This window comes from Zingiber officinale, chromosome 6A (genome assembly GCF_018446385.1).
Source record: "Zingiber officinale cultivar Zhangliang chromosome 6A, Zo_v1.1, whole genome shotgun sequence".
Lineage (NCBI taxonomy): Eukaryota > Viridiplantae > Streptophyta > Magnoliopsida > Zingiberales > Zingiberaceae > Zingiber > Zingiber officinale.
Genome location: NC_055997.1, coordinates 22968394 through 22982106, shown reverse-complemented (window position 1 = coordinate 22982106; position 13713 = coordinate 22968394). Strand labels below are relative to the sequence as shown.

At 37.7% G+C, this 13713-nt stretch overlaps 1 protein-coding gene across 1 annotated transcript in view; it reads right to left on the bottom strand.

Annotated features, from left to right (window-relative positions):
- Window positions 1-8032, bottom strand: part of LOC121996121 (auxin response factor 12-like) — a 29845-nt gene extending 21813 nt beyond the window's left edge. Inside the window, exons 1-9 of the mRNA XM_042549958.1 lie at window positions 7556-8032; window positions 7351-7466; window positions 7150-7248; window positions 7006-7062; window positions 6765-6920; window positions 6587-6671; window positions 4602-4692; window positions 4337-4498; window positions 4128-4250 (exon numbers count right to left, since the gene is read on the bottom strand). Of these exons, the coding sequence (XP_042405892.1) occupies window positions 4128-4250; window positions 4337-4498; window positions 4602-4692; window positions 6587-6671; window positions 6765-6920; window positions 7006-7062; window positions 7150-7248; window positions 7351-7466; window positions 7556-7583 (917 nt within the window). The 5' untranslated portion in view covers window positions 7584-8032. The remainder of the gene's footprint in view (window positions 1-4127; window positions 4251-4336; window positions 4499-4601; window positions 4693-6586; window positions 6672-6764; window positions 6921-7005; window positions 7063-7149; window positions 7249-7350; window positions 7467-7555) is intronic.
- Window positions 8033-13713: the final 5681 nt, after the last annotated feature.

Below are 13713 nucleotides of genomic sequence, written 5' to 3'. Positions count from 1 at the left end.
ACAGAGGGGTGGGCAGGAGTAACCATCAGTGCATACGCTTTTATTATTATTATACCTGCCTATGTTGTTGCTTCTTTGTTGTTGCTTTCTTATGTTTACAGTCGTTAGTTTTGCCATGTGGTACTTGTGTACTTGTTGAGCTATATATGTTGATTGCATGTGGTTCGACCTTGATTTACTTATTGATAGAATGTCTTTACCTCACATGTTACCTTCGTAGTGATGAGTAGTTCAGTAGTTGATCTGTATTACTCCTGACCTTCTATTACTAGCCTAGGATATAGTTACAGGTATGAACACGTATCGTGGTTTTACTATAGTATTTGCTATTTTCCTTATGAGATTGTATACTATTGGCACTCTGTATTTGTATGTTATGTTCATGCACTATCGCCAGGTAGCAGGTAGATGAATCAAGGATGCTTGGAGAGTCCTGGCTGCAAGTCCTGCGTCACATTCGAGGATAGTTTTTCTTTTCGGACTTATTTCTGTTTGGATGGTATATTGAATTTGCGTATTTGCTTTCTAACTAGTTGATGTGGATTTTGGTGTCTAGTATGGTGATTTCAGATATTTTGGTTAATGACCTTGTTGGTCTTATATTCGATTTTTTCCTTGGAGTTTATTATGTGGAGTTTGTATTTGTGTTGTTGTGGTTGTGGTATTAAGCCTAGCCAGCTAGCTGTGTGTTGTTTTGGTTTGCATGGGCTCCCTTTATCGTTTTTCCGCTGTGTTGATTTTTAGTACAGCCGAGTGGGTTGTTTAATATATATATAACTGTGTGATTGTGTGTAAATTCAGCCGTGTGGGCTGATGATTATTTTTTTCTTATTTTGAGTGTTGATGTATATAGTTATATGGTTATGTATATATGCTTCAGATTGTCACTAATACAGGGGAGATGTTGCCGGATTTTCGTCTAGCAAGGACTCCTCTGGGGCATGACAATAACTCAAAGAAATATAGTCAGAGAAGGATTACGAGTAGAACGCATACCCTTCCAAAGTGCAATATCAAAGTCAGGAGATGGGACCGGAGGAAACGACAAATGACTTGGCTCCAAAGATGTGTCCATGGCAGTGTCAGTGTCGGTCGGCGGCAAAGCAAGACGAGGATGACGCTGATAAACTTGTAAAAGAGGAGACGAGGCTGGGGATGATAGAGGCGCCTCCGGAGGACAAAAGATAGTCACCAGTGCAGGTGGAGAGGGAGAAACCTTAGACTAGGAAGCGGGAGGCCCAAAAAATGAAATCGGATCAAAGAATGTGACATCAGCAGAGATGAAGTACCAACGAAGAGTAGGGGAATAACACTTGTACCCTTTCTGAGACCGTGGGTACCTAAGAAAAACACACTTATGAGACCGGAGAGAGAGTTTATCAATGCTAGGATCAAGATCATAAGCAAAACATATAGAACCAAAGACCCGAGGTGGTAAAGGATGAAGAAGATGATGAGGGTAGAGGATATGATGAGGTATTTTACCCTGGAGAGTGGAGGAAGGGATGCGATTGATGATATAACACGCAGTAAGTACGACATCACCCCAAAACTGATGAGAAACATGAGAATGAAGAAGAAGAGTCCGAGTAGTCTCAAGGAGATGACGATTCTTGCGTTCTACAACCTCATTCTATTGAGGGGCATGAGAGCAAGACGTGCGATGCAGTACACCATGAGATGCCAAGAAAGAAAGAAAGAAACTAAGTAGAAAGATACTCACGTGCATTATCACTTTGCAAAGTTCGAAGAAAAATACCAAACTAAGTTTTGATTTCATGAAAAAAAAGATTGAAAAATATAAAACAATTCTGAACGTTCCTTCATCAGACATAACCATGTACAACAGGAAAAATTATCTATAAAAGTAACAAAATATCGTGATCCCAATGTAGAAGAAACACGACTCGGACCCCAAATATCAGAATGAACCAAAGCAATGGGGGAGGTAGCCCGACTCACAGTGCGAGGAGAAAAAGAACTACGAGCATGCTTACCTAACAGACACGACTCACAAGGCAAAGACTCTAAGTGAGAAAGACTAGATGTAATTGTTTCAACTTATCAAGACCTAAATGTCCCAACTGAGCATGAATAAAAAATGGAGATGCCACCGCCGAACCAACAAGAGAGAGTTGTTAAAGCCGATAAAGTCCATGAGACTCACATTCGAAGCCAATCATCCTCCCTGTACTCCGATCTTATAAGGAAACAGACGTTTTAGTAAAAGAAATAACAAAATCAAGAGACCGAGTAAGTTGACTTATTGACAATAAATTAAAGGGAGCTCCGAGAACATAAAGAACATTATGAATGGAAAGAGATGGAGAAGGATGAATAATACCAATACCCTTGGACTCAGTTTGGGAATCATTGGTCATGGTGACAATTGATAAATAACCAGAAGTAGTGAGAGAAGAAAATAGAGATTTATTACTAGTGATATGATCAGTGGCCCCAGAATCAAGAACAACCTGAAGAGCGAGATATGCCGCAAAGGAATTACCAGCGTGTGCAACAGTAGCAGTGGAATCAGAAGCCTAACGATCCTCAAACCATTTCAAAAAGTCATTATAGGAAGGTTGTGGGGGCAGATCCTGTGTTAACTGTGAAGTGGAAGCTGAAGAAGCAACAGAACTCTGAACGATCTTAGCAGCGCGAGGAGGTCGACCATGCAGACCCCAGCACTTATCAATCGTGTGGCCAGGGCGGTGGCAATGATCACACCAAGGACGTCCTTTTCCACCCTTGCGAGGTGGGGGTCTATTGTTGTGTCGAGAGACTAAAGCCGACGAGTCAACATGAACGGAAGGAGACATCGTCAAGATCTTCAACAGAACTGGCCGCAGGTGGTAGCAGTTCATTGAAGTCACAAAGAAGGCTAGAGACCGAACTCAGATAAGTTGACATTGAATCCTTAATCAGATGAGCATTGAGGATGGTCATGAGATCTTCACAAACTTGATAGAGTCACCGAGAGATGTTTGTAAAGAGTTGTTGAGCCTGTGTCCAAACAGCTTTGCAGGTTTTATGAGTACGAAAGGCATTCCTAAGAGATTGATGGATGGTGGCTCGGGTAATACAACACAATTGAGCGTCAACCTTCTTCCATAGAGGGCGATCGACGTCTTGAACATCTTCTTCGGTTTGAGTGAGATGTGTCTCATAACCCTGACCAACAAGCCAAAGCTCAATATGAGATGCCCAAAAGACGTAATTCTTACCATCAAATTGCTCGGAAGAGAGGAGTGCAGTGATATGGTTGGTAAAATTAGAGACATCTGGTTTTGGGACGCCGGATGTAGCCATTGATTAGTTTGGAAGGGGCGGCACCAGCAGCATGGATAAGGCAGGATAGAACCGAAGAAAAGGGCAACACACTGAAGCTTCTGTTGAAGAATAATGATAGGGCACCAGAGTTCTCTGGGGAAGACTCCTGCCTTCACAAACCACATCTGCAAGGAGTCCTCTGTAGCGCTCGGTGCTGGAATTAGGGATGAGCTTCGCTGGAGAAGTGGATGAATAGCTGCTGTCACCTTCTTCGAAATCCCTTGCCCGTCCGAACCACGGAAGGAAAGGGATGTCGAAAGATTGCTTGGAGGTGAAGGACACACTGGAGAACCACTCTGATGCGGTGAAGAAGATCGGAGCTCGCCACTGTCACCGTTCCTTGAAGCCCTAACTTTTGCAATCACTCCGACTGGGGCTCTAGGGAAGAAGGGGACTCGCCGAAGAACTACTCCGGTGAGTTGAGCACGATCAGAGGTCACCGTTGCCGCTTGCAGCCACTAGCAGGAACGCCGTCGTTGTCGCCTCTTGGAGCAGATCACGGGGAGAAGAGGAATTGGGGGCGTCGGGGGAAACGCGAAGATGGGAGGCGACGGCGGTAGAATCGGGGGAAATTAGGGCAATAGGAAGTTAGGGTTTTTTTTTTCTTTTAACTTGGCTCTGATACCATGTTAAGAAGAGAAAAACCCCATGTCTTAGACACCATGGAGTTATTGACTTATATAGAGTTATTGACTTATATAGAGGATGATAAACAACATAATTACAATAATACCCGTAGTTATGTTACAATATTCTAACAGTACTTATAAGAAAATACTAAGATACATGAGTTTCACCTGCGAACACTGCATTCTTCAGTCTCAAAAAGCATTCGGAATCTCATACCAATGGAAACATGAGTGTGGAAAACAGCCTTGGCATACTTGGAAAGCGGTATCACAAACTCGGATGGACTTGCCCTATGTAAAAACTCAACAGTGAGTTCTCCAATGACCAGTAAATACATAAGAAAAGAAAAACGATATGTATAAGTTGTTTTAACAACCTTGGATTATAAAATACTGTAAAGCGGCTGTTCGTAGCTGCAGCATGAGCCGCAGCAGCAAGAAGCCCTATGTGCATGCCGTCACTTGACAAAAATGAAGGCATCACAGTTTGTGGTCGATTTGCATGCCTGATTCCCAGCAATAGCTGGTTTTGTTCATTCCTAATAATATGCGAGAAGAATAAGTTTTCAAATCCCAGGAAGAAAAGATAGGATTATGATCTCAACCCCCAGGAATAGAAGGAAAAATTTAAATTATGATAACCAGATAAAAAGAACAGAATCTCCAGCAATTAGTCTCTTAGCACTAACGAATACGCTCCAGCCAGTGGTAAGCAAATGCCTTTTTGGTTGACCTGCAATCACAATATAGCAAATAAAAAGATATTATAAATTTTCAATTAATGCTGAAGCTAACAAAGCAAATGGATTGGCAAACCATTGTTGCACTTGTGTTTATGGTGTCCAACAATAATTTTCTTATTCTCCTAAATTAAATGCCTATAACATAATAGGTTGGTAGAAAAGTTTGTATTTTGTAGTTCTGAATTGTGCAACTAAGAGAGGAATATTGCTCATATCAACAAAGTAATGTGTGTGTGTGTGTATAACAAAGCATATTAATTTCTCAAAATTTATATAAACAAAATGCATAAACAATTTGGTAAAGCATGTAGAATCATGGCTAGGCTAAAAGGAAACTAAAAGAAGACTATGGTACCCATACGTTATGGATTGAATTGTTGGATATTAAAAAACAATGAGTGCAAAAAATTAATGTAACACAGATAGAATACTAAGATAAATCATGAATGTATAGGATATAAAATGTTATAACCATTTTGACCGGCAAGGTATTAGATTTCAAATCATGGTAAGGAGTTCAAATATGCAATTTAGCCTAAATCTTTTCAAGCTTTGAATCAATGATGGGGGAAGCCCCAATTAGACCTTTATATTTCAACTCTATTTTATGGAGAGCATGAGCTAAAAGAGGTTGTGGTTGCTTCAAAAGAATCTAACGTCAACAATCAAGATAGAGAAACAATTCAACCAATTTAGGTCCAATTAAGTTGAACCAATTTCCCAAATGAATAATCAAGCAGTGCAGTCAAGTTAAACTTATTTTGAATAAAGAATTATACCAGTGATCAATTTGTACATCGGTCTCTCTAACCTACGCAACTATTTGCAGGCATGTATTAGGCCAACATGATCAACATAGAGAGTTTACAATGACAAGTTTCTCCTCGTAGGCTTGCATTTTAATTGAGTAGGGGATCACGTTGAGGCTTTTAAGGGGAGGGTTTCACATGAAAAGGAAAGTTTTGGACAAGTAAGCTGCAACTAATCAACAAAGTGCTAAGTAATTTTTTTAGCAATTTTTTTTCACCATTCAAGTAAACTCAATTCGATTCGACCACTTTATGTTTCATCACTTAAGTAAACCTTAGCTACACAAAGTCAACCCACCTTGACTCACCTTGTGCAAGTTGTTTGTAATGCAGTTGAACCTAACTCAATTCAACCAAACTCTAAGTCCAGTCATATCAAGCTCAAATCACAACTCAACTCAAACCACACTCATTCCTTACTTAGCCTTCTCTAGCTAACTTTCCCAACAGAGAGCCATGCTAGATTCATATAGACTTATCTACCTGTTATAATTCTCTCTATATCAGATGTTTTATTAATTGAGTTGGTCTATCTATGTCTTTGATTCAAATGGGATCATGGCATACTCCAGTTTCTTTGCAGAAAATGCAACATGTGCAGTATCATTTATAACAGAAAGATTGAAAGACCAGGACATTTATCCCTTATCTTATTCTTTTTAAATTTCAAGTTTCCAGAAGGCCTCATTTTTTTGCCACATTTAACCAATGGATTAATCACAATTCTGCCACTTATCATAGGTCTAAATTATCATTCGTAATATTCTCTTCCTCTTCTTGAATGCTAAACAATCAAGAGAGGAGATGATCATGTAACCCCAAAGAGAACCATAATTATGCAGAAATTATAATCACGTTTTATTTGAGTAGTTTTCATGAGCAATGATGGCAATTTATTTTCAGAGATTTGGAAAGCCACAAGAACCTGTATACATATTTCTTGAGTCTTGACAAGTGAAAATTGTCCTACCATAACAAGTTACTGACACATCGTAAGTATCCCATTTTTTGCCTAGTAATTCATTTTTTCCCTTTGACTGCAAGTAAACAAAAATATTAATTTCATTTTCCTTACCACGATAAATATGCTTGAACTTCCAGTCAACATCATGAAGGTCACGAGCAACAAGTTCCTGAGCTGGTGGCTGCTGTGAGAAATCCTACGGTATAACAAAGTAGAAATATGATTAATTCAAGTTCTCTTGCCTTTTCAATAAGTTACTACAAAAACTTCTATATTATGCCTAACGCACCAGTGGAGGAAATACTTTCTCAGCTGCTCGACGAGGTACAGAAAATCCTCCATGAGTGCTAGTATCACTCGCAGTTAAAGTCTTGCAGAAATAATTAGTTGGTTGCTTGCTCAGTAAACCCATCTCTATTGGAAAATAGGCATCTTTCTGTTCTTGCTGCAGAGAACAACAATAAGATCCCAACATTTTCTGATAACAAACAAAATTGATTGGTAAAAACTGCATTTCTCATATAATTTACCAGGTTTAAAGGTTGCAAAGTCATCTGTGCATAAACTTCATCGGTGTCAACATCTGCCTAAAATGTGTATAATCATCAATTATTATATTGCTCATTCCAGAAATGAGCGTTGAAATACCAATTATTTAGGCTGTAAGAACTCACATGCATTGTTACATTGTGAAGTTGGCAAAACAACTGAGGAGGTAAACTCGGATAATTTGGGATAGGTCCATCCACTACCTTGTTTGTGGAAGCAGCAACCTTATTTGATAAAAAATAATAAAAAAATTCAGGATTCAACATCAACTTCATGCCAGCGGGAAAAAAAACAGAAAAATGTTTTTTAAAAAAACAAAATTTAACCTGCTCACTATGACCCTGAGGAAAGTAGACAACCCTAGTACCGGCTGTCGGCAAACACACAAGTGGTCCGGCGCAGGCATGCCAGAGCTCTGAATTCAAGCATCTCTTCTCCAACTCTAATAAGACACCGCGAGGACCACAATCAGATGTCTTGGCAGGTTAGACGAGAGAACGGTGGAAGACAAAAGCGATTTAAAGACAATACCTTCCGGTGTTTGCTCGCTAGTACTCATGGTCGAAAGGTTCAGGTTTTCTTACTACCTTAAATCAATAACTCAACCGCGACTTCATGGACGACAGAAGAATGCCAAGCTGTGGAGCTTCCGAACTAGGGTTTCAAAACCTCCTCAAAGTGTCGAAACAACGAGATCGCAGCCCAAAGTCGTAGAAGCATTACGAAGGAAAGGCGGCGGCTTAGTTCAGACGTCTTAGATGACTTAAAGCAACGCCTTCTGGGGAGGGAACCAATGACCGGAGCAAGCAACAACCTTCAACGGCGCCGGAGAAGGGAACGTCAAGGACGAACATTGCTTAATGGCGCTGGGAGGAGGACTCGTCCGAACACAGAGCTCTCGTTCGCGGAGGCCGCCATGGGAGTCCACCGCGCCCCGAGCCCTCCAGGAATCCCTGAGACCAGCGCAGCAGAGAGTAGAGTGGGCAGTGGACGAAGACGAACGACGATACCATCAAAAATTCGAATTATTTGCAAATTAACGAATTAAATAGCTTCCCTGCTACGCGCCTACGCCCATAATCTCAATATGGGGGGCACCTTACTTACATCTGGATCAACCCCCACTCAATATCGGACGGTCCGTATTTGCATGCACTAAGCTCATCTATGCGGAGTTGTTCATAGTCACTGTAGACCTCGACCGTACCAACTTGCCGATTTCGGAGCTACTCCTATTTTCAGTTGCTTGTTATTGGATTGGTGGTCGCTCTTGGGACCCACCACTTCTGCACCGATTCTTCTTTAAAAGTTCCGCAGAGAAATCAATAAGGTAATTGGGCGATCCAAGCGCCCCGGATTTATAGGAAGCGATCTCCGTCCGTTGAAATCAGAGAAGACAGGCATCGCCACCGTTCGTCTTGGATGACTCCGATTTACGCGTACTCAAAATCGTCGTACCCGACATTTATCTGTCGGCACAGAAGTGGACCCGGTCCAAGGCGATTGTACCCTTGACGTGACGGGACATTTGCCGCACTGCGCGTTAAGCAACTCCACTGCCACGGGTACGAACATAACGCGTCAGTGGCCGCAGTCGTCACCGTACGGTCGAGGCTCCCTAAAAAAACTCTGCAGGTGGATTTTACAAAATGAGCTATTTCTTCAAATGCATCCTTGAATTTATTTTTTTCTCATATAGCAACCGTATTATAATTCGCTAATGTGGAAACCTTTTTGTAAATATAGGCTAAGTTAATCAAGGTGGTAAACAGTCCAGCCAAGCCAAGTGATACAAAGGAGATCCGAATTTAATTTTTTTTTTTTTTTTTTTTTAGTAGCTATCCATTAATTAAGATTTTTTTTTAATTATATTTAATTTTATCCTAAATCTTAATAAAATTAAGTCTTATTAATTAATTTATTTTGAATCTTAGGAAATAAGTCTTGCTATCATAAATCTTAAATCTTAAGAAATAGGTCTAGTTAATTATTTTTTATATTTAGATTTTTTTGAAGATTTTGAGATATATATAAATCTATTCTTATATGATGTTTAGAACAAATTATTTTGATATTAAATCAATTGGTTTTACTTAAACCATGTTACGATTACATCTCTTTTTCTTTACGTTCTTAATTTCATAATAGGTTTAAGCCTAATTTAGGCTATTCCTTTTTTTAGTGTGTGTTACTTCTCTTTTATTTTCTTGTTAATTCCTCTGTAACTTCACGTCCTAAAATAATATACATATTCTGCTCGGCGTCAGTTGGTATCAGAGCTCAGTAAGATCTAATAGAGGGTCATCGTGGGCGTGGTCATGGTTGTGAAAGGCAAGTTCCAGCCGAGGAAGCCTCACACAGTGGTTGTAGCACCCAAGATGAGATTCAATATCTACAGAGACAAATCACAAAATCATCTCAGCATCTAGCAGCATAAGATCGTAAGTTCCTTTATTCCCCTTTTGAAAAATCCTTAATTTTCAATCAAGAAGAGATGTCCCAGCACAAGTTTGGTTTCAAGAATACGGGATCAACCGTCCCACCACCTATAACTTAGAGAGAACGCTGACTCCACAACACCTCTACGCCCCCCTTCCTCTCACGGTGGCCGAGGCAACCATGAGGATGCAGACCTTGACAATATCGAGTACGACCAGCCCTCCTCTCTCGATCATCCAATCGTAGGAGGCAACGGAGACGACAACAAGATCGAATTATATGGTGATCCAATTTATGATGATGATGAAGTGAATGAGGTTGTCAATGAAGTTGGTGACAACGTGTTGCAAGTTTCGAGCACTGATAATTTCCCTGTTGAAAGCGGTGGAAAAGTTGAAGAGAAAGAACCTTCATTAGTAGGTTCTGTTCAAGACAAGGAGAACGAAATTAAAATACTGCTCGTAAATTTATGGAAAGATGGTATCTTTGGAAGCTCACGCACTATGGTGGCTTCTGCTTCTAAAGTTGCATATGCTTTTGTAGCTTTCAGAGTAGTAGCTTGTGCAGATTCTATGATAGCAAAAGTTACAATTGATAGTGGACGCTATAAAAATATTGTATCTGAAAAAGTTGTGCAAAAGTGATAGTTAAAGATGGATCGTCATCTAAAACTCTACAAGTTGTCATGACTGAGCAAAGGGAGTAAGGTAACCATAGATAGGAGATGTCTTTTAACTTTTTCTATTGACAGCAAGTATTACGATCGAGCATGGTGTGATGTTGTGTCAATGGACGCATGTCATGTATTATTGGGATGACCTTGGTAATATAATCGTAGTGTCATCCATGAAGGATGGAAGAACACCTACGCCCCTCAGCATCAAAGGGAGGAACATCATATGGGCTCTTCAACGAGAAGGACCCCCTTCAAATTTGGTAACCAATAACCCTATACTACTTTCTATGTCCAAATTTTTAAACAAGATGAAGCACGAAGACATGGTCTATGCTTTGCTTCCTTACAAAAGTGATGAAATAGACTTAGACTCGGATCTACCAGTTGAGGTGCAATAACTCCTATCCGACTTTGCTGATTTAATGGCCGAAGACCTTCCTCCAGGACTTCCCGTATAAGAGACATTCAATACTTCAATACTAGATTGATCTCATTCCGAGGTTAAGCTTCCCTAACTAGCTGAAATATCGTAAGCCCTAAGGATGTTGAAGAACTACAATGACAAATTATGGAGCTATTGAGACGAGACTATATTCGTGAGTATGAGCCCTTATACAATCTTTGCCCTACTCATGCTAAAGAAAGATGGTTTGTGGTACATGTGTATTGATAGCAGAGCTATCAACAAAATCACGGTGAACTATAGATTTCTGATTCTTCGCTTAGATGACATGTTGGATCAACTTTCTAATTCAAAGATCTTCTCCAAGATCGATCCTAGGAGTGGATACTATTAGTCCCGGTACGGCTTGCAAGAGGGGGGCAAATTACCTGAAACTAGAGTTTAAAATAATATCTCTTGCTTTGCTTAGCAATGATGCACAATTAGATTAAGCAACTCAAGATAATTAACATTAATGAAAAATAATAACAACTTAAAAAAGAATAAGTAAGAAAGCCAGAATTTACTTTGTTATAACTTAGGTGGTTGTTAATCCAAAGTAGATGAAAACTTACTAAAATTCTCCTTCGTTGAAGGCGGAGAAGCCTCTTACACTTGTTGGAAGCTTATAAATAAACTAGGAAATGAATACAAGAGTTGTTGTTCAAGTTGTATTCTATTTCCTAGCTCCAGAGGTCTTTTATAGCCTTTGGAAAACTCTATCTGAAGCTGGAAGGTGTCTTCAATTAGATTCAAGGCGCCTTCAATCAGAGAAGTTTTATCGTCGAAGATAAAACTTTATCTTCGACCAAAGGTTATCCGAAGGCGCCTTCAATAAGGTTGAAGGCACCTTCGATATTATTCATGCAAGACGCCTTCCAAGTCATTGAAGGTGTCTTCCTTGAGGCAAATCAACTCCTTAGCTAATATTCTTTATGTGGGTGATGCTCCGGTTAACCAAAGTTGAGCTCATCCGAACCCAACTCCGACTTTCTCCTCGACCAATCTTACTCCCAACTTATTGTCTCTCGAACGTCGCATACGTTCTTCTCATCCACCGATGTACTCTTCTGCAGCATCTCGTCTTTCGGATGTATTGAGCCCGTCGGCTCCTTTTCTATGCCATCTTCTTGCTAACTACGTCTTCTGCTCGACTTCTTATGTTCCTAAGCTGCTGCACACTTAGACATAAGAATCAAACACAAATATGACCTAACTTAACTTAGTTGATCATATCAAAACTACCACGAGGTACTTACAATCTCCCATTTTTGATGTATATCAATCTAAGTTAAATTAGGATTAAAAATACAATAACATAAGTTGATTGTAAAAAAAAATTTAATACAATAAATTAACTAAGTTAAAAAAATTTACAATACATGAATAAAAAAATCTTAACTTCCCCATAACTTGTACCTATTTCTCCCCCTTTAATCATACCAAAAAATAAAATAAAACAAAATAAATAGTTAGAAAATCTTGAAATATTTTTCTAAGGGTACATAATAAGAAGTACCAGTATGCTAATATTTTTTAGAATTATTTTTAAAAAAATACTCTATTTTTACTAATCAATCATCTGTTTTGATAAAAATAATTTAAAAAATATTTTTTGATTTTAAAAAATTCTAAACATTTTTGTCAAACTTAGAATAATCTATATCTGGAAAAAAAAAATTATAGGAAAAATTATTTAATCGAACAGAACTGATTTATTTTAGTAAAAAAAAAATCTAATTTTTGAAAATAAAATTTGAAAAATATATTTTCAATTTTAACAATTCTGCTAATTTTCTTGGATATGTAAAATAGATAGTTTAATGCCAAAAAAAAAAATCAAAGTTTCCAAATTTCTATTTCCTTAAAATTTTAATATTAAGAATTCACTTTTTTAGAAAATAATTTATAATAATTCAGATAATATTTAAAAAATATCAAAAATTTTTATTATAATAGAGAACATCATGTTTTATCAAAAAAAAATAAAAAATAAAATTTTTTAAAAATAAGACTGTAAAATATTTTTGATTTTTTAAATACTATTTTCGTTAATAAATTTGTAGAAAATACCTTAACGGTAAAAAAATTGTCAAAAATATTTATTTTGACAGAGAATATTATATTTAATTCAAAAAAATAAGTCTGCATAATAATTTTACATTTCAAAATACAATTGTCGTTAATAATTTTATAGAAAATAACTCAATGGCCAAAAAAAAAAATTTGAAAAAAAATTTGTTTGTAGATAATATTTCTATTTTGCACAAATAAAGTTTTGAGCAGAAAATATAAATAGAAAAACTACTCAAAAAATATTTTTCTATTTAAAACAATTTCTATCCTAATAAATTAAAAATTGAGAAATTTAATCTAAAACGGATTTTGGAATCCAATATAGATTCCTTCCTACTAGATTTACTAAAAATTTCAATGGTATATAATTCTTAGGGATTTTCTTTATCTGTCCCTGGTAATTTTTAATGTACCAACTAATTCTACTATAATTTTAAATCTTGATTTTTGAAAATTGTTTGAACATGCATGGTCATTTTTCATTTTTTTAATTTTTATTTTTAGGTTTTCATTTTCTATTTTTAAATTATCAAACATATCTAAGAGGCATGGATTTGCAAAGTTTAATTTCAACATGGCATTATCCTTTTATAATTGTAATATATTCTTTGAAAGTATTTTAATAAATTCGAAAGACTGTTTGGGAGAAAGTGTGTGTCCCTCACTTATCTTGTAGTTTGTTCCTCCCTCTTCATCGCTGCTTTTCTCTGAGAATCCTCCCCCTTCGTCAATGCTTATCTTTGAAGAACTTCCGGTGTCCCTCTAGTGGTCTGCCATCAGGGCTAGTCCGACGTAGGCCTCGATCTCGAACTCGGAGGATGATGATTGTACTTCGATCTTGTTGGTCTTTTACCCTTGTCTTTTTCCTTCTTCTTTAGTTCAGGGTAATCATTCTTAATATGCTCTTCTTCTTGGCAGTTGTAGCATCAAATCTTCCAAAGTGCTCTTTTCGCATGCGACTTATTAAATTTATTAGATTTAATAAACTTATTAAATTTATTAGATTTAATAAACTTATTAAATTTTCTTACAAATAATGTTGCTTCATCTTCGTCG